Below are 20,737 nucleotides of genomic sequence, written 5' to 3'. Positions count from 1 at the left end.
TTTGGCAATTACCAAATTCTGAGCAGGGTAAGGATGCTGAATTAATGAAGAATGTGAAAAGTTCTGAGAATCACAAAGTTAATGCGCGTAATTGTTGTTTTAATTCCTTTCTTCTCATTATCATTTTAAATCACTTATTTTCTGTTCTACCTAATGCTCCAAATATATTATCAGTGTTCATATTTTGGATAATTTCACTTTTTATTTATAATGGTGAGAAATAATCTCACTGTGAATAAACAATAATTTTTTACCTTATGAATTTAATACAGCTGCAACATTCAGTAGTTGGTTGTTTGCCTAAATTGAGTAGACTCCATTCACCTGCTCTGGGTTAATCTTCTAGTATTGAAAATTGTGACCCAAGCAAACAGAAGTTTAACAGGGAAACATTTACAAGTGCATTGGTCAGAGGTGAGACTGCTCTGCTTTAAATAAGTTGTAAAACGAAGTTTAGCAGATCAGTGGCTGGGAACAACTGGTCCTCATTAAGATCATTACACTCTCAGAGAATTTGGAGGAGTTATTTTGTGTAGTCAGCTGAAGGCAGCTGTAATTGTTTCCTTCCTGATTTGAATGGATCCAATGTAAAATGTAATTGAATAAAATTAGTCTGCTACAATATAATGGTATCATGGCCCTTTCTCTAAACAAAAGAAACCTAAATCTGTGTTTCTCAATTCTGCTTGAAATATTCTGTATCTCAATTCAGTTTCTCACTTGGTTGCAATTGGGAGAGAAACGTGTATAAAACATTCTAGACAATATTTTGTAAAAGAAATCTGGATTTGCATCTACAACCCTAGAGTTTCCTAGTAATATACTATATGTTGACATTGATAAACTTAAAAAAAATGATAGCCTAGGCTAGGTTTTCTTCTCTTCAAATAAAAAACAGAAATGCTTTATTTTCTTAATTTATTACCTGTTAATGGAAACTGGCGAGTGGAGGTTTAAAATGCAATTTTATTAATAGTAGCAATAAAAAAGCAATTCACAATGTGCCTATAACACTTCCCAAGGAACTAATGAGCACCTTAACTTGTCTAAATGTCAAAACTTATGAATCCAATTGTGGAGTACTCAATTTTAGAGGAAAATGGACTAATGACAGAGACTCATGCATTTACTGACCAAGTGTTGTCTGTCCTGATGAGCTCCATTTTAGAAGAATGTAAGTAAGCTGATTAAATAAATTAGTCTCTAAATATTTAATGGTATTGAAAGTGTTGTTATGGTGTGAACTACCTGGATGACTGTGTTGTAAATGAGAAAAAAGTTGGGCCATAGTATTGGCTGAGATCATATTTGGTGCTCTGTGTTCTTGTGAAGCAGGATATCACAATGTACATGTTCAGTGGTCATTCTGGCTTTCAAGTACAATTTGTGTACAAGGAGTATAATTCAGATGTGTGTGTGCACATCAAGGTTGGAAAAGATTGTGTTGTATTATGTGTCAGATGCTGAGGGAATTCTTGCATTGTTAGCCTGGTGTTAATCCTACATAATGGTATACTGTTAAACTAATTTATTTGGGAAGGGTTAGTGGGAGAAGACAAAAGGGCACTTTTATATGTATTTATATAGCAGTAAATCCTGCCCATAATACCAGAACACTCCTGCACTTTTTATATAGAACGATGGGATATTTTACTTCTATTTGAACATGGGACTTCAGTTTAAAATTTCTGACAAATTGCACCTCTTTTCACTGCAGTAGCAAGAAAGTGTAGTGCAATTATGCAACTTTTTACATCTGCATTACCATTACACAAAATTATATATATAAAAATAGTAATAGGTTACAAATATTATCTATGTATATAGTAGTTGTCTTTCATAAATCTCATTTTAATTATGATCAAATTGAATTAAATGATTTATTCGATTGTACAAAATGCAAATGTTTTGTTTCCCATTGCGTACTTTCACATAATGTTCAGGAATTGTAAATCGCTATAGGTTTGCACTTAATTTGTGGATTTCATTTTGTAAATTAAAAGACACTTATAACCACAAATGTTAATGCATGTGTTGATATCCTCTCAGTAAAGAGTCATTGCTGATCATCCTGACTTAGAGATTGAAGATTTCATTTGCTTTTACGAATCGCATTTTTTGAATTCTGTGCAATTATTTCTTTAGATGCACCACAGGGTAGAACTCTCTATTTGACAGAGGCAAGAGCAAATGGAAGTACACGTAATTAATTTGTAACCAGATCCTTCAAAACTATAAGCTATTTTTTTGCTTATGTCCGAAACGTCGATTCTCCTGTTCCCTGGATGCTGCCTGACCTGCTGCGCTTTTCCAGCAACACATTTTCAGCTCTAATCTCCAGCATCTGCAGTCCTCACTTTCTCCTGAGAGAAGGTGAGTCATGGCTCCAGAAGCAAAGGTAGCAATAAAGAGGTGATAATGACAGTGCACTCCCTATTTCTCCCTTTTTTTAGTTTTGACAAAGGGTCAGTTAGACTCAAAATGTTTTGGTTTCAGATTCCAGCAACCGCAGTATTTTGCTTTTAACACCATATTATAGTCCAACAGGATTATTTGGAATCACTAGCTTTCAAAGCACTGCTCCTTCAGGTGGTTGTGGAGTATAAGATCATAAGAGACAGAATTTGTAGCAAAAGATTACAGTGCCATACAATGATAAACACTGTATTGAACAAACCTAGATTGTTGTTAAGTCTTTTTTTAAGATACGGAGGGACTCTGATCTCACAACTTGAATGCATTGTCTGAGCTGAGATGTCACCTTTTTGTTATAAAACTAAGTTATCTTGAGAAAGTGACTTCAAAAATGTTCTGGGATTTACATATTAATGAACCAAAACCTGCAACCCATTCTAAAAGATGAAAAACTTAACAATCCAGGTTTGTTCAATATATCACTGTGTATGACAGTGTAATCTTCTGCTATAAATTCTATGTCTTATTTTATACTCCACAGCCACCTGACGAAGGAGCAGTGCTCCAAAAGCTAGTGCTTCCAAATAAACCTTTTGGACTATAACCTGTGTGATTTTTAACTTTGTCCACCCCAGTCCAACACCGCCTCCTCCACATCATGAAAGCAGCATGTCACCTGGCAGTCCGTGGTCCAATGCTTAATCACTTTTAACATTTTTTATCACCAAAAGCCAACCCTAACATTACATTATTACTGCTCACATCTTTCACCAATAAGTGCTTACGTTCCCTCCTCCACTCCCTCCCAACAACGGATGAAGAAATGTAATACTAGTAAAAGATTTAAAATGGACACAATGTCATTCTAGTACTTGGAAAATCTAATAAATTGAGAAGCCTTGTTTATGTTCTTCTGAACTAGTATTTGTGAAAATATTTCCGAAGAGCTACTTTAAAACCAAACTAGTAATCAATACAAATGTTTCAACTTATTCCCTGGTCATGTAATGATTTTCTAATATGGAGGCAGGCAGTACTACTTTGTGAGATCTTCATGCAATTTCTGATATTGTTGACCTATAATATTTGTAAAAGATGGAAAGATTGCAACATGTTAGTTGATCTTTGAAGCTTCCAAAAACCAATTTATACACAATCCGTGATTACCATTTTGAAAACTAAAACAATTTCGTTCATCAGTCACCATTTGCAGTTTACTGTTTGTGAGCATGCCTTAAGCTTTTGCACATCTTTTTGGCAGCACTGTATCTATCACCTACTTGATGCCATTTGCCAACTTATAAGGCAAATTTACTCCTAAACATACATTTATAAGCTGAAAAATTGAGGCCGACTCTCTAGTGTGACTAAGCATAAATAAGAAATTGGGATTGCCATTAAATTTGGAAAAAGTGAATTGGTTGAAAGCACATCGACTCTGCTAGCATGCAAAAATCTAGAGCAAGTTGAGTTTAATTGCCATCATGCAATTTGGCAATGGTGTGCATGGTAGAAAGTTATTTGTTTACTTATGCTTTGATTATAGTACTTAAACCACTTGCAGTAGTAACCCCACAGATGAGACAGAGGCACAACATGACATTCAGTAAAGTGCCACATAAAAGGTTATTGCATAGCATAAGTATTATTAATTATTATTTAATTAATTATTAATATGATTTGAGAATTGGTTAACCCATAGAAGGCAGTTGCCATTAATAAATGTTTTTCTGGTTGGTGTTATGACACAGTGATAGCAAGCCAAACCAATGCAGGTTAGGCTTTTATTCAATAGAGTTTAGAAGAATGAGGGAGATAAAAACACAGAATATGACTTGGCTGTAGGCATTCGGCATTTTGAACGTGCTCCACCATTCATAATGATCATGGCTGATAATCCAACCCCATAGCCTCTTCTGCTTTTTCTCCTTATCCTTTGACCCCCTTTAGTCCCAAGTGCTTCAATTCCTTCTTGAAATTATATAATGTTTTGTCCTGTACTACTTTCTGATTGTTAATTCTACAGGCTGTTTACTCTATGGATCTTATTGACACATACAATGATGGGGTTGACAGAGTCAATATTGAGAAGATTTTGTTCACCAGTGAGAGTATCTTGACTAAGGGGGCACACACTTAAAACTCAAAGATGAAGGTATTTCTTCTCTGTGTGGGTAATGAATGTCTGGAATCTCTGACCCAAAGATGTGGAGTCTCGGTCATTGAAAGTACTTAAAGTGGACACAGATACTTTTTTGATACATTGCAGAGTTGAGAGCTATGAGGAGCTGCCATAAAAGAGGAATTGAGGCTTGAGACAGATCAGCCATGGTCTTAAGTGGCAGAACAGGCTTAAGGGGCCAAATGACCCATTGTTCCTACTTCTTATATTAATTGTGTTCTTACAATTTCTGTGTGATTGTAACATTTTAATAAATAAAATAAGAGGCAGAGACAATAAATTACCCACAAAAATTATGTGTATACCCAGCATGTAGTGCTGCAGGTGCTTTTTGATGGTTATAACTAGTTCTTTCGAACTGTGTTATGGATGGCAAATATTGTAATAAAAGATATCCAAAACATTCTGACCACTTCTACGTGATTTGCATGCTTATGCAGGCCTTCTCATCTGTGACTGTATAATTAACAGATACTAAAATTAATTTCCAAAGTTTTTTTGATATCTATAACTCCAAATATAGTAAATGACTTCATGGAAGTAATAGCCATATGTGTTCTTAGTATTTTATGATACAAATTTAGACATTATAAATTTGAAGGAACTTATTTCCTGGTGTAACTAATCAATATTAAATTAAAGAGTGATTTTTAAAAAAAAATGTGACTCAAACACTTAATATATTATCATAAACTACATTCTCATTGTAGCTTTCACATTGCTGCGGAAAATGCTTTAGTCTACATGTCTTAATATGACATTTCTATGTGTAAAATTACGCTTGAAGGTTTCTTGAAGACCAAATGAACATAATTACAATTTGTAGCTGGTTAATGAACATGCCAGTGTGGAGACCCTCCTTAACCCTTTTATATGCAATGCTTATTAACCATAACAACAAATGCTACTTTGTGTGTATTTCCACATTAGTTGCATCACATAAAATGGTAATTGGACTGAAAGTAACAAGCACTGTAGTGTAGCATTAATTACTGTTAGCCTTGCTAGGTTATTAAGTAACTAAGCTAAAGCAGGGAAGGATGTTTTGAACATTCAGAGCTCAACTATTGAGAGTTTTCAATAGGAACAAAAAATATGAGTAGCCTGGACCTTTGTCTCCTTGAGTTTGCACTGCCATTCATAAAGATGGCTGTTCTGATTGTGGCCTCAACGCTACTTCCCTGCTTCATAATCCTTAACTCACTCGAGATCAAATATCCATCTAATTCAGCCTTGAATATGTTCAATGACTCAGCCTCCAATGTTCACTGGAGGATGTTCAGTAGAGGATTCTAAGATTTAACATTTCTTTGAGAGAAGAAATTCCTCCTTGTCTTAATTTTAAATGGGACACTCTTTTTAAATTGCAACCCTAGTTCTAGATTCTCCCCTGAGGGAAAACATGCTCTCTGCAACTACACTGTGAATGCTACACAAATCTTCTGTGTTTTCATACAATTATCCTTCATTTTTCTGAACTCCAGTGAACATTCGGCCAGCTTGCTGAACCTTTCCTCATGAAACAATCTGTTCATATCGGGAATCAGCCAAATTAACCTTCTGTGAACTGCTTCCAATGCAAAAACATCTCTCTTGAAATAAAGAACCAAAACAGCATACAATATTCTAGGTGCAGTCTTAACGCACTGCAAAATTGCAACAGGGTTTCCCTACTTTCATAATCCATTCCTTTTGCAAAAATCCATTGCCTCCTTAATTACTTGCTATACTTATATGCTAGTTTTTATGACTTTGTATACAAAAACTGTCTGATTTATTTGTACTACAGCATTTAAATAACATTCTGCTTTTTTGATCTTCCTGCCAGAATGGATAACTCCATCTATCAAATTCTTGTCCATTCACTTCATCTCTCTTTATTACTTCGCAGACTCTCTTCTTTTCTCCTAACAATTTGCTTTCCACATATGCATGATCAGCAAATTTGGCTACAATACCCACAGTCAAGTTTGTCTTCTTGCTACTTAATCTTGGTGCCTTTTACTCCTTTACATAGAAATCTGGAGTTTCAGCAGATTCCCTTTGCTGCATAATTTGTCCAGGTTTTAAATTTGTATTAATTGATCATATGTCAGCATCAATTGGTAAAGGTCCATAATTTAGTTGCCAATGACTAATTTACTGAGTGCTTTGTTTCTTTCTTTCTTTCTTAATGACCATAAGACGTAGGAGCAGAAATAGGCCATTCAGCTTATTGCTTCTGCTCAGTGAAATCCTGGCTGATCTGATAATCCTGAACTCCACTTTTCTGCTTTTTCTCCATAACCCTTGATGCCGTTACTGATAGACATATATTTTTAATCTCATGTTGAATATACTTAACAGCCCAACTTCAACAGCCATCTATGGTTATATAAAAATCCACTGATTCACTACCCTCTGAGAGAAGATTTGATTTGGTTTGATTTATTGTCGTCATATTTAACTAAATACAGAGGAACCTCAATTATCCGAATACCAATTATCCGAAAAACAGATGATCCGAAGGTAATCTCTAGGTCTCGATGGAAACGTTGCATCAAAGACGTGGTTCCAACAGTGATCGCGTCTTTTGTTTAAGTGATTAAACAGGCACCGTCTCCAAATGACTGACCTCCTTTTCTCTCTCTCTCTCTCTCTCTCTCTCTCTCTCTCTCTCTCTCTCTCTCTCTCTCCCCACACTTTCCCTGCAGATTTACAGAGGCTAGACCACCACCCCCCCCCCACCACCACCAGATGAACCTGTTAAAAAGTTTGTGTGTGTGTGCATGCACATTATTTGGAAACTTACCCCACAAAGGCAACTGCAGCATTCTTGCTGTTGGTGTCCAGTCTGGCTACCCCGGAGAGGGGCAGGTGTGTATGGGGTTGGGGGGCGGACGGGGGTGGTGGTGTTGACAGAGTTGGGGGCATTGGGGTGTTGCACAGGAGCGAGGACGGGATTGGGGGTGGTGTTGGCAGGTTTGGGTGCAGGGGGCGGTGTGGGCCGGGGGCAGTGTTGGCGGAGTTGGGGGTGGGGGGACAGTCTTGGAGCAGGGGGCAAGGTTGGATGGGGGCGGGCCCTCACACGCAGTGTGCTGATCCTGCCTCCTGAACGAGGAGCAGACTTTAAAAACTCTGAGCCCCAGAGGAAAGGGCATTTAATCGATTAACCAAAAAATCGATAATCCGAATGAAATAGTGCCTGCCCATCTCATTTAGATAATCGAGGTTCCCCTGTACAGTGAGAAGTTTTGTTTTGTGGGCAGTACAGGCAAATCATAATTTCAAGGAGAAATAGATCATAGGGTGTTTTGATAGAGTGAGGCATACAAGGTAATGGCTGCACAAGAGGTGCACAAAAGCAAGATCAACATGAGATTTGAAATTAGAGAGGTCTATTCAGCAGTCTAACAATGGGGAAAGAAACTGTTCTTGAACCTGTTGGTTCATGTGTTTAAGCTTCTGTATCTTCTGTCTGATGGAAGAGAGTAGAGCCAGGGTGGGAGGGGTCTTTGATAATGTTGGCTGCCCTTCCGTGGCAACGAGAAGTGTACATGACTCTAGGAATGGGCGGTTGGCTTGCGTGATGGCCTGGGCTGTGTTGACAACTTTCTATGTAATTCCTTATTGTCCTGGGTCGAGCAGTTGCTAAGCTGTGATGCATCCAGGTAGAATGCTTTCTATGGTGCATCTTGTAAGTTGGTGAGGGTTCTTATGGATATGACTAATTTCCTTTTAGCCTCCTGAGGAAGGAGAGGCATTGTTGTGCCGTCTTGACTGGAGCATCTACATGGGAGAAATTCCTCCTCTCTTAAATATGCAAACTTTTATTCTTAGATAATGCCCTCCAGTCCTAGACTCTCCCACAAAAGGAATCAACCTTTCTGCATTACCCCTCTCAACTGTCCTCAAAATCTTTTATTTTGCAACAATGTTGCCTCTCATTCTTCTAAATTCCATTCATTATAGGCCCAACATGTTCAAAATCCTTGTAAAACAATCACTCCTCCATACCTGTTACCAGCCTAGTGAACCTTCTCTGGACTGCCTCTAATGCCCCTTAAATAAGGAGACCAAAACTGTTCACAGTATTCCAACTGTGGTCTGATTAGTGCAATGTATAGTTTTAGCAAAACCTCTCATGCTCCATTTCCTTTGAAATAACAGCCAACATTCCATTTGCCTGCCCTATTATCTGCTGAATTTGGATGCAAAATTATGATTCATGGATGAGGACTCCCAGATCCTTCTGTGCTGTAGCATCCAGCAGTCTTTCTCCATTTAGTTAATATTCAGACCTTTATGCTAAAGTGTATAAATAACCTCCCATTTTTCCTGCATTATATTCCATCTGACAAGTTTTGACCCACTTGTTTAACATGTCTATATCGTTCTGAAAACTCATGTCATCCTCACCACTTGTGTTTCACCTATTTGTGTGTCATCTGCAGACTTGACTGTAGTACATTTACTTTCTGCATTCAAGTTATTAATATATATTGTAAATAATTGTGGCCTTAGCCCTGATCCCTCTGGCACTGCACTAGTTGCAGTTGCCTGAAAATGCCACCCTAATCTCACTTTTTCTTCTATTGGTTAGCCAATCCTCTCTGAATGATAATATTCTACCTCCAACATCATGGGTTTTGTATTATTAATATACATATAGTGTGTTGCTTTACCAAATGCCTTCTGAAAGGCATTGCTTCCTCTTTATTCTGCTTCTTACAACCTCACAAAGAGTTCCAGTAAAGTTGATTGGCATGGTTTTCCCTTCATGAAGCCATTCTGACTCATTGATTGCTTGTTCATATTATGTGCTTCTAAATATTCTGTTATTACAACTTTTATTAGAGTCTGTAACATTTTCCCAATAACAGATGTTAAGCCAAAGGGGCCTGTTGTTACCTGATTTTAGTCTCCTTCCCTTTATAAATAACAATGGAAAACTGCAAATGCAACAGTCTTTTGGGACTACAGTATTCTGGAACCTAAGGATTCCTGGAAGATTCCTACAAGTGCATCCACTATCTTTGTAGCTACTTACCTTTAATATCCTACAATGTATCATTTCCCATCAGTCTTTAGCCCCATTAGTTTCCCTAGCATGTTTTCTCTATTGATGATTATTATATTTATTTCCTCTCCTTTTGCCCCTTAATTAGTTTGTAATTTTGAAATGCTATTAGTGTCTTCTACTGTGAAGACTGATATAAAGTATTAATCCAACTTTTCTGCCATTTCTGGGTTCCCATTATTATTTCTAAAGCTCTAAGGGGCTGTGTTCATTTTGGCTTTTTTCTGAGTATCAATGATTTGATGAAAAAAAAATCTCAAGGTGAAGAATTTCAATACTGGGAAACTGAAAACTCTTCCACCAGGTGTGACCATCAGGTTATTCTAGCTCAGATATTCTACGGGCTGTGTAAAGATGAAAGTCCTTTTTCTCTGGCTTATGTCCAGCCTTAGAAGTTTCCCTCCTTTTCAGCAGTGTGATCTTGCAAGTTCTGAAATAAATCAGGCTTTTTAGCTTGTCAGAACTGAATTCCCAGTTTACACAGAGTTGTGGATCTCTGGTGAAAATTGAGATGAGAATACCTGAATTGATACCTGAACCCATGTTGCTAGTGGAAAGAACTCATTCAACCTGTTTATCATTTGGAGGAAAATAAAACAAATGTAGTGCTACGTGATGAGCAGCTAATTCAGATCAATGTGCAGGAATGTAAGTTGTATAATTTTATTGTCAGTTTGGAATTGGTACCTTCACATTCATCTATACTGCAGTGTATTAACATCCAGAATTATGAACATAAGATGTGAAGTTCCTTATTCATTGCCACTTCTTACGTCTTTCCTATTTTTAACGTTTCTGCTTGTGCTTAAAGGTAACAAAAGGATTTTCAAGGCTGTACAATTATTAAGGCTATAATTTTTCTCTCATCAATTAATGTGTGTCAGCAGTTTGCATCACCAAGTGATACGTTTGGGTTGGTGCTTTTAATGGTAGTTAGTCTGAATAGCTGATTGACTGGTACAATATTTTCAGTTGGTTTGGAAGTAGGACAAGAGTTTTAGTAATTGAATTATCTAGAAATTGCAATAATACTGCAATACTTATCTGAAAGAACTTTAATGGAAAAACATTTTGCAAAATTGTCAAAGACAAATTTGTATGAAAATATTTAACATCAGCATGTCTGATCTTCTGCTCCCCACTGAGCTTTTAACATCTAACTATTTTGTTTCATTTTTAAAAATCAAATGTTCTGGATATGTTCATATTAAGCAAATTGGGGCACTTAGAAGCTTTTTCTAAAAGAAAAGTTGTCTGTTAGCCACCTGCCACCTTTGGGAACAGTGTTTTTCTCATTGAATGAGGTAATGGGGGAAATTGGACTGTTTCTGCTGCATTGAACATAAATATTTTTCTTGGTGCCTCTTGAAAGATAATAAAAATATTGGAACCCAGAATTTGTAGGCCATGGTGAGAACCTATAAATGGTTGAGTTATTGCTGTCCAGACAGGACAGTGGTGGTTTAAGGAGGCGGTATAGACTGAGAATAAATGGTCTGAACTATTTCTATTCCCTTGTTATAAGAAAGAGATGTACTGTGATTTATTTTTATGGGTGTCTGTCGTTGGAATTCACTACAGAAAGCCACCCACGTACTCCCCGTACATGTTAATAGCTTCATGGCGATCCCACATATTTGTATAAAAATGAGGAAAGAAATAGCGTGTCACTGAATTGCTTATAAAATTGATGGCAAGCGAATAAACTTCAGTCTGGATACTGTCTGCACTGCTGTTTGTTTCATTTCTTGATGGAAATGTGTGTGTGTCTTAGTGTGGTAATGGGCAGGAGGCAACTTTAGCACCGGGTGCACTTGGCAGGTCTCCCTGGGGCCAACAAACACAGCTGTATAAATAGTACAGAGCTTGAGTAGGAAACGGCCAAGGCGAGGGAATGGTGTTGGGGAAAGGGGGAGGGAGGAATGACAGAATGACATGACTTGGCAAAGGCCATCACTGAGAGGCAGGCTAAGCCTCAAAATATTAGTCATCTGCTTATTCACATTTTATTGATGATACTGATTGGTGTAACAAAAAATATCACATGGTGGTCTCTCTGGATTTGGGTCTGATATTAGAATAATTAAATGAAATGTGTTCTTGACTATGGAAGAAATGTGAAAAATGGATGAACCATCATCAAAAAATTGTAGTTTTCTATTGAGTTAAAATGTGCAACTAAGGTTTATCTGTAATACAATTTGAATTATTAAAAATAGCATATTAGATATCTTGGAACGTGTACTTTACATTGAGGCAAATTGTAACCTAATTGATGCTGACCATGTCATTTGGTTTCATTTGTTTAAAAATGTAAATTGCATTTTAATGTTGTCATTTCTGGGAACATGAACTGTAGTGCATCTCAGTGTAGAAATTCACCACAAAAGATTACAGTGCTTTCTGAGATTAAACTTCCTATTATGAAGGGAGGAGAATAATTCTGCTAAGAATATTTATGTGACGCATAATGTTACAGACTCCGTATTTAGTTATAGACATATAAGCATAAGAATTAAGAGTAAAATTCAGACTGTCTCGAGCCTACTCCGCATTCACTAAGGTCACGGTAGACTTGAAGCTGTTTCGAATTCTGTATTCTCAGCTACTCCTAACTTCTGATTTCCTCGACCTTAAAAATATTAAGGGCAGTATGGTGGCTCAGTGGTCAGCACTGTTGCCTCACAGTGCCAGGGACCTGGGTTTGATTCCCGCCCCGGATGACTGTGTGGAGTTTGCACATTCTCCCCGTGTCTGTGTGGATTTCCTCTGGGTGCTCTGGTTTCCTCCCACAATCCAAAGATGTGCAGGTTAGATGAATTGGCCACGCTAAATTGCCCATAGTTTTCAGGGATGTTTAGGTTAGGTGCATTAGTCTGGGGTAAATGTAGAGTAGTAGGGGAATGTGTCTGGATGGGTTACTCTTCGGAGGTCAGTGTGTATTTGTTGGGCTGAAGGGCCTGTTTCCACACTCTAGGGATTCTATTCTATATTCAATTTTTTACTCTTCTACGTCTAATATGTTCTGAAGTAGAGTTTCAAACTTATATAACCCATTTAAGAAAAAAATATTCTCCTTATCCTAAATTTCCTTATCTCCTTTTCCTAAATTTTAAATTTAATTTTAAAACAGTTTTGTCGGAGTTAAGGATCCACCCACAAGAAAACTTCATTTCCAGGTCCACCTTATAAAGACAGTTTAGGATCTTGTATATTTCAATCAAATCATCCTTTACTCTTAAATTCCAGTGGAAACACCCCCATCTATCCAACCTTTCCTCATAAGATAACCCACTGATTCCAGGAACTAATCCAGTAAACTGTCTCTGAACTGTTTTTGGCTTCCAATGCATTTTCATCCTTCCTTAAATAAGGAAGACAAAACTGCATGGTATTTGAGATGTGGTCTTGCCAATGCTCTGTATAATTGAGGCATAATTTCCTGATTGTGTTCAATTCCTCTTGTAATAAAGGATAGTTTCCATTATTCTCCTCAATTATTTGCTGTGCCTACAAGGTAACATTTTGTAACTTGTGTATTAGAACATCTAGATCCTTCTGTATCTTGGAATTCTGCAGTTGTTACTGAAATAAGTAGTGCTCTGCTTTTATTATTCCTCCTGCCAAAATGAACAATTTTGCATTTTTCCATATTCTATTTAATTTGCCAGATTTCTCTTTGTTCACTCACTCAATCTAACTGTATTCATCTGCAACCTCACAATATATTGTCCCACCTATCTTTGCCTTTGCAAGTTTAACCACCATGCCTTTGATCCTTTAATCTAAGTCATTGATATAAATTATCAAAAGTAAGGCCCCAGCATAGAGCCCTGCAGGTCCCCCACTCATCACATCCGGCCAGTCTGAAACAGATTGGCTGGCTGTTAGAGATTGATGTGTTTCTATATCTATGCTCGTAAGGTATCCCCTACCATGTGCTTCTACTTTGCTCAATAGCTTTTTATATGGTACCTTGTCAAATGTCTTCTGGAAATTCAAATACAGTTCATCAATGAGGTCCCCATTACCCCGCTGCATTGTAGTCCTTCAAAGAGCTCCAGTAAATTGGTTAAGCATGATTTCCTTTTCACAAAGCAATGCTGACTTTTCCCAATTGTCTTGAATTTTTCTAATTATCTAAGGCTGAGGAGTGATCTTATAGAGGTTTATAAAGTTGAGAGGAGCATGGATAGGGTAAATAGCCAAGGTCTTTTTTCTAGGGTGGGGAAATCCAAAACCAGAGGGCATAGGTTTAAGGTGAGCGGGGAAAGATTTAAAAAAGAACCTGAGGGGTAACTTTTTCAAGTAGAGGGTGATGTGTGTATGGAACGAGCTGCCAGAGGAAATCGTGGAGGCAGGTACAATTACAACATTTAAAAGGCACCTGGATAAATACGTGTATAGGGTTTAAAGGGATGTGGGCCAAATGCTGGCAAATGGGACTAGGTCAGATTGGGATGTCTGGTTGGTGTGGACAAGTTGGAATGAAGGGTCTGTCTCCATGCTGTATAAGTCTATGACTAATTATAAACATGTTCTTCATGGAGAAATGGGATCACAGCTGAACAGTAGCATGTTTGTCTCTGACAATGTATGGGTAGAGGCTTTAAGATGTGAATACATATTATGTAAATCTTTTTGAAATAAAACCATTAGTATTAAATTATCCAATTAACAGTGGTTGTCTGTTGTTGGGAAAATGGTAGAATCCATTATTAAAGAAACCTAGTAGAACATTTGGAAAAGCTTAACAGAATTAAACAAAGTTAGCATGGTCTTGTGAAAGGGAAGTCATGTTTGACAAATTTGCTAGAATTTTTTGACGATATCACGTGCAGAGTTAATAAAGGGAATCCGTAGATGTAATTATTTAGATTTCCAGAACGCATTTGATAAGATGCCACATAAAAGGTTATTGCAGAAGATAAACGTTCACGGTATTGATAGTAATATATAAGCATGGATTGATGATTGATAAATACGGAAGACAGAGAATCAGGGTTAATAGGTCTTTTTCAGGTTGGAAAGATGTAACTAGTGGAGTACTACAATGATCAGACCTAGTGTTTCAATTATTTGCCGTTTATACCAATGACTTGGAAAAGAGGGAGCAGAATATAATGAAATCAAATTTGCCGACAATGCAAGTGGGAAGGCAAGTTGTGATGAGGACATAAGAATTCTGCAAGGATATATAGGTTAAGAGAGTGGGCAAAGACTTGGCAGATGGTGTTTAATGTCAGAAAGTGTGAGCTCATGCGTTTTGATGGGAAAAATCAAAAGGCAGATCACTATTTAAATAGAGTGGAACTCAAAAAAAGTTCATCGCAAAGGAACATGGGTATTCTTGTGCATGAAACACAAAGTTAGCATATAGATGAAGCAAGTAATTAAGAAGGCAAATGGAGTTAAGAGATTTATTGCTGAGTGGTTGAAGTGTATAAAAAGAGGAGTTTATTACAACTTGTACATGACATTGGTAAGACCTCTCCTTGAGTATTGTGTACATTTTTGATCTTCGTGTTTAAGGAAGGTTGTACTGACATTGAAGGAAGTTCAAAAGAGATTCACTAGGCTGATTCCTGGGATGAAGGGATTGACTTATCAAGAACAGCTAAACAAGCTAGGCCTTTATTCATTAGAGTTTAGAACAAAAAAAAAGTGATTCCATTGAAACATACAAGATTCTGAGAAGGTAAATGTTGACGAGTTGTTTCCATTAGTGAGGGATCTTCGAACTAGGGGACATAGTCATGAAGGAACACCCATTTGAAAGGGCGATGTGAAAGAATTCACTGCTCTAAAGAGTTGTGGAGGCTAAATTACTGAAAGTATTTAAAAAGGAAGTAGATAGATTTTTGCAGTACTGGTGAATTGAGAGCTATGATAAGCTGGCACACGAGGAGTTGTGGCCTGGAGTAGATCAGACGTAATCTTATTGAATAGTGGAGAAGGACTAGAGGGGGCCAAGTGGTGATGCCTGTTCCTATTTGTGTTTTTTATAGTAGTCGTAGTCCCTCTTCCCCACCCCCCCTTTTACAGTTTCTCTGCACCTCATCTCCACCCCCCCAGCCCCTTGCAGTCCCTCTTCATCCCCCTGTTTTGCAGTCCCTCTTCTACCTCCAACTCCTTTTGCAATGTCTCTTCCTCACCCACCCCAACCTTGTAGTCTTTCTCCATTACCACCAATTACTGATTCATCCTCCTCCCCCACCCTGTAGCCTTTTGCCCCATTTCCTTTACAATCCCTTTTTCCCCCATTCCTTCATAGTCCCCTTCTTCTCCCCCTTTTCTCCACATTTTTTGGTCCCTTTTGCCCCTTGCTTTCAGTTTCTCATGCACCCCCTTTGCAGTTCCTTTTGCTCCTTCCTTAGCAAATCCTGAGTGACATTAGAAATAATAGTTATCAAAATTCCATAGCAATTAAGTGTTGTAAAACCAACTTACAAGTTGTCTTATCCCATTTTGTATTATATTGTACATTGAAAGAATAGATGTACTAAACCAGCGACACCTGATATTGTAACCTAGGGGCTAATATTAAGCAAACTATTAGTTGTGATCCTCTTTAATTTAAAAGAATATTACTTATTTTTGATTCTTTGCATTTCGTAATTTTAAATTTGTTAGTAGTTCACATCACTGGGAATAATGTTGAAGGCAGGTTTCGTAATGTTGCTGCAAAATTATTTTCCAGGAGAAAACTATCATTTCTGAAACAGCGAAAAAGAAGGAAAGGGAACTTGTGGCCAAGGAAATAGAGAAGCTACGCACATCCATTCAGACCCTATGCCGTAGTGCCTTGCCTCTGGGAAAAATAATGGACTACATACAGGAAGACATGGACTCCATGCAGAATGAATTGTCAATGTGGCGCAAAGAAAACAAGATGCATGCAGAATCTCTTCTAAGAGAACAAAGGTTAGGAATTGCAGAATATCTGTGAAAATATTTGCAGGAGAAAGCTGATAATTACTGTTATAGGGTTGTTCATCCTTCTAAATTTTCCTGAATGGAATTCTTTAACACAGTCAACCCTTTTATTAAATTGCAGCAAATGTCAGTTATAAGGCATGGACTGAAGCACATAGCAGAGCAAAGATCTATTCTTTTATGACATAAAATGTCAGAACTGGTTCTAGGCTGTTGTTCTTTTAGCTTTGACCTCTCTAAGAATTAAATAAACAAAATTTCCTGTCCAAACAGAGATTATAATGGTTAAAATCTGACAATATTTGCAAATTCTTGAATCTGGACCTGATTTGAGAATTTGTTAATGTTCTATGAAATATTTTCAATATGACTCTATTTAGGATCCTATTTACTAATCTTCTCATCAAGGCTGGAAACTTCTACTCTCCAGCCTGCCAAGAATAAGTTTCTAGTTTATTGGAAAGCTTAGAAAGATGCTGCTCTAATCTTTCTTTCTTCTCTATTTTTACTTCTGTTTGTCTGTTTGCCTGCTACACTAATTTCTAGTGGCTTTCAACAGATTTCACTTACCATACAACACATGGTGACAGCATTAATTAAACTGATGAGTAAAATGGAGTCAGAACCCAAGTAGTATGTAATGGAACTGAGAAGGGAGCAAGTTATTCCTAGATCTGGTCCTGTGTAATGGGACAGGAATAATTAACGACCTCATAGTTAGGGATCCTCTTGGAAGTAACGATCATAGTATGGTTGAATCTAGAATACAGATGAAGAGTGTGAAGATAAAGTCCAATACCAGGGTCCTGTGCTTAAACAAGGGAGACTACAGTAGGATGAGGGAGGACTTGGCTAAAGTAGACCGGAAGCAAAGATTTTATGGTGGGACAGTTGACAAGCAGTGGAGCACTTTCAAAGCAATTTTTCAGAATTCTCAGCAAAAGTGTACTCCAGTGAAAAGGAAGGACTGTAAGAAAAGGCGTAATCTGCCATGGATGTCCAAGGAAATAAGGGAGGCTGTCAAGTTCAAAGAGTAGGCATACAAAGTGGCCAAGATCACTGGGAAACAAGAAGATTGGGAAAACTTTAACGGTCAACAGAAAGCCACAAAAAGAACTATAAAGAAAAGTAAGATAGAACTTGAGATAAAAACTAGCACAGAATATAAAGACCGATAGCAAAAAGTTTCCATAAATACATAAAATAAAAAAGAGTGGCTAAAGTAAACATTGGTCCTTTAGAGGATGAGAGGGGCATTTAGTTATAGGATATGATGAAATAGCCAAGGCATTGAATAGATATTTTGTGTTGGTCTTCACAGTGGAGACATGAATAACATGCCTGTAATTGTCAAAGAGACAAAGGTAGGTGAGGGCCTTCACTACAATCATTATTATGGAAACAATCAATATTATGGAAGAGGTAGTGTTGGGCAAGCTAATGGAGCTAACGATAGACAAGTCTGATGAAATGCATCTTAGGGTACTAAAAGAGATGGCGGGAGAAATAGCAAGTGCACTTGTAATTTTCCAAAATTCACTGGACTCTGGGGCAGTTCCAGCAGATTGTAAAACTGCAAATGTGATGCTCTTGTTTAGAAAGGCAGGTAGACAAAAGATGGGGAATTATAGACTGGTTATCTTAACTTCTGTAGTGGGGAAGATGCTTGAGCCTATTATCAAGAAAGAAATAGCAAGGCATCTAGATAAAAATTGTCCCTTTGGGCAGATACAGCATGGGTTCATGAAGGCAGGTCATGCTTAACTAATCTCTTGGAATTCTATGAAGACATTACAAGCAAGGTGGACAACGGGGACTGCATAGATGTGGTGTACCTTGATTTCCAAAAGGCTTTTGACATGCTGCTGCACAAGAGGCTGCTGCATAAGGTAAACATGCATGGTGTTACAGGTAAAGTATTAGCATGGATAGAGGATTGGTTGACTAACAGGAAGCAGAGTGGGGATAAATGAGTGCTATTCTGGTTGGCAATCAGTAACTAGTGGTGTGCCTCAGGGATCAGTGTTGGAACCTCAATTATTCACAATTTATATAGATGATTTGGAGTTGGGGACCACATGTAGTGTGTCAAAGTTTGCGGATGACACTAAGAGGAATGGCAGAGCAAAGTGTGCAGAGGACTGTAAAACTTTGCAAAGGGACATAGATAGTTTAAGTGAGTGGGCAAAGGTCTGGCAGTTGGAATACAACATTAATAAATGTTAAATCATCCATTTTGGTCGGAGTAACAGTATAAAGGATTGTTACTTGAATGGTAAAAAGTTGCAGCGTGTTGCTACGCTGAGGGACCTGGGTATCCTTGTACATGAATCACAGAGGGTTGGTCTGCAGGTACAACAAGTAATTAGGAAGGCAAATGGAATTTTGTCCTTCATTGCTAAAGGGATTGAGTTTAAAAGCAGGGAGCTAATGTTGCAGCTGTACAGGGTACTGGTGAGGCCACACCTGAAGTACTGTGTGCAGTTTGGGTCTCCTTACTTGAGAAAGGATGTACTAGCACAAGACGGGGTGCAGAGGAGGTTCACTAGGTCGATTCTGGAGTTGAGCATTTTGTCTTATGAGGAGAGACAGAGTAGACTCTGATTATATTCATTAGAACTTAGAAGAATGAGGGGAGATCTTATAGAAACATATAAAATTATGAAGAGAATAGATAAGATAGAAATAGAGAGGATGTTTCCACTGGCAGGTAAAACTAGGACAAGAAAGCATAGCCTCAAAATTAGGGGGAGCAGATTTAGGACTGAATTGAGAAGGAACTTCTTACCCAGAGGGTTGTGAATCATGGAATTCCCTGCCCTGTGAAGTAGTTGACGCTACTTCAGCAAATGTTTTTAAAGCTAAGATAGACTTTTTTTGAACAATAAAAGAATTAAGGGATATGGTGAGAGGGCGGGTAAGTGGAGCTGAGTACACAAAAAGATCAGCCATTTTATTGAATAGGGGAGCAAGCTTGAAGGGCCAGATGGTCTACTGATGTAGATAGCAAAAACTTAAAATTTTTAATTTTGCAGGGTCGACTACACTGACAATATTTGATGAATTTATTCAAAATTTTGCCCATGCTGTGCACATTTTCATTCTGCCTTACGTGAGCACCCTTTCATTCTCAAATTTGTAATGATTTGTTGCCATTGAGTGTGATCAGATATAAACAAGTCATTTGTAAGGAACCAGGATCTTGAATTGTAATTCAGCACAGTGATGTGCTGCTACATGATCTTTTGATTATTGAAGTTTCTATTATCAGTTTTGTTATTATCGACTCACCAGAAGCACAGACTGTCTCTCTTGTAATTTGGTTTTATCGAACGTCTGAATCTTTGACTCTCTCAATCCATTGAAGCCTATGCTTTCAATTATACATTACAAATTATCAGTGTATTGACACAGCACCACTATTAGAGCAAATGGATGAATTTGAAACCCTGAACCCAGGTAACTAAATCTTAATATCAGTCTACTGGAGCCCATCTGCTTTCTACTTGAGGTAGAATACTTTATCTTTCAGTTAGGCACTTTTCAGTCTTGTTGACTCGGGCTTGAGTTCAACAATTTCAGATCATGGTCTCTGCTGCATTTATTTTCATTTTTTTCTCTGAATTTTTTGCTTTTAATCAGTGGCACGTATTTTTTTCTTTGTTTCTTCCTCATTTGCCATTTTATTTGGATTTGGAGGACTACCCATCACGCCATTCCATCTCTCCTGTTCTTCCATCTTATTACAGACCTTCTTTTTGTCCTTGTCATCACTTGCTCAAAACTTAGAACATTTCCAAATATTCCCAATTCTGAAGAAAGGTCACTGACTTGAAACATCAACTGTGTCTCTCTATATAGATACTGGTTGATCAGAGTATTCCCAGCACCCACAGAACTTTGCTCTTTGATTTCCATCCATTTTTGATTTCTGTCCATTTTTGATTGAGTAATTAAAGTTACAATAATTATTGGAGATTTTTCCCAATCTCATTGCAACTGATATATGATCTAGCAAAGGGAAAGTAAGAGAACAAAATATATTTTCTAAGAATATATTTTTGTTTAATCCTGCATTTAAAAATTACTCTTTTGAATTTTCCAGTAGTTCTATCATTCTTCAGTACAGTATTTGAATGAATGTG

At 37.5% G+C, this 20,737-nt stretch overlaps 1 protein-coding gene across 3 annotated transcripts in view; it reads left to right on the top strand.

The window, feature by feature from the left end:
- The window catches only part of ift54 (intraflagellar transport 54), a 174,724-nt gene that overhangs the window by 146,063 nt on the left and 7,924 nt on the right, over positions 1 to 20,737 (top strand). For all 3 annotated transcript variants that reach the window (XM_043693120.2, XM_043693118.2, XM_043693119.2), the window contains one exon: positions 16,357 to 16,580. In XM_043693120.2, coding sequence (XP_043549055.1) covers positions 16,357 to 16,580 — 224 coding nt within the window. The remainder of the gene's footprint in view (positions 1 to 16,356; positions 16,581 to 20,737) is intronic.

The sequence above is a fragment of the Chiloscyllium plagiosum genome, unplaced genomic scaffold, assembly GCF_037043375.1.
Source record: "Chiloscyllium plagiosum isolate Xiang-an unplaced genomic scaffold, Cpla_swu_hap1 HiC_scaffold_7, whole genome shotgun sequence".
NCBI classification, from domain to species: domain Eukaryota; kingdom Metazoa; phylum Chordata; class Chondrichthyes; order Orectolobiformes; family Hemiscylliidae; genus Chiloscyllium; species Chiloscyllium plagiosum.
This window is presented reverse-complemented; position numbering and strand designations above follow the sequence as displayed.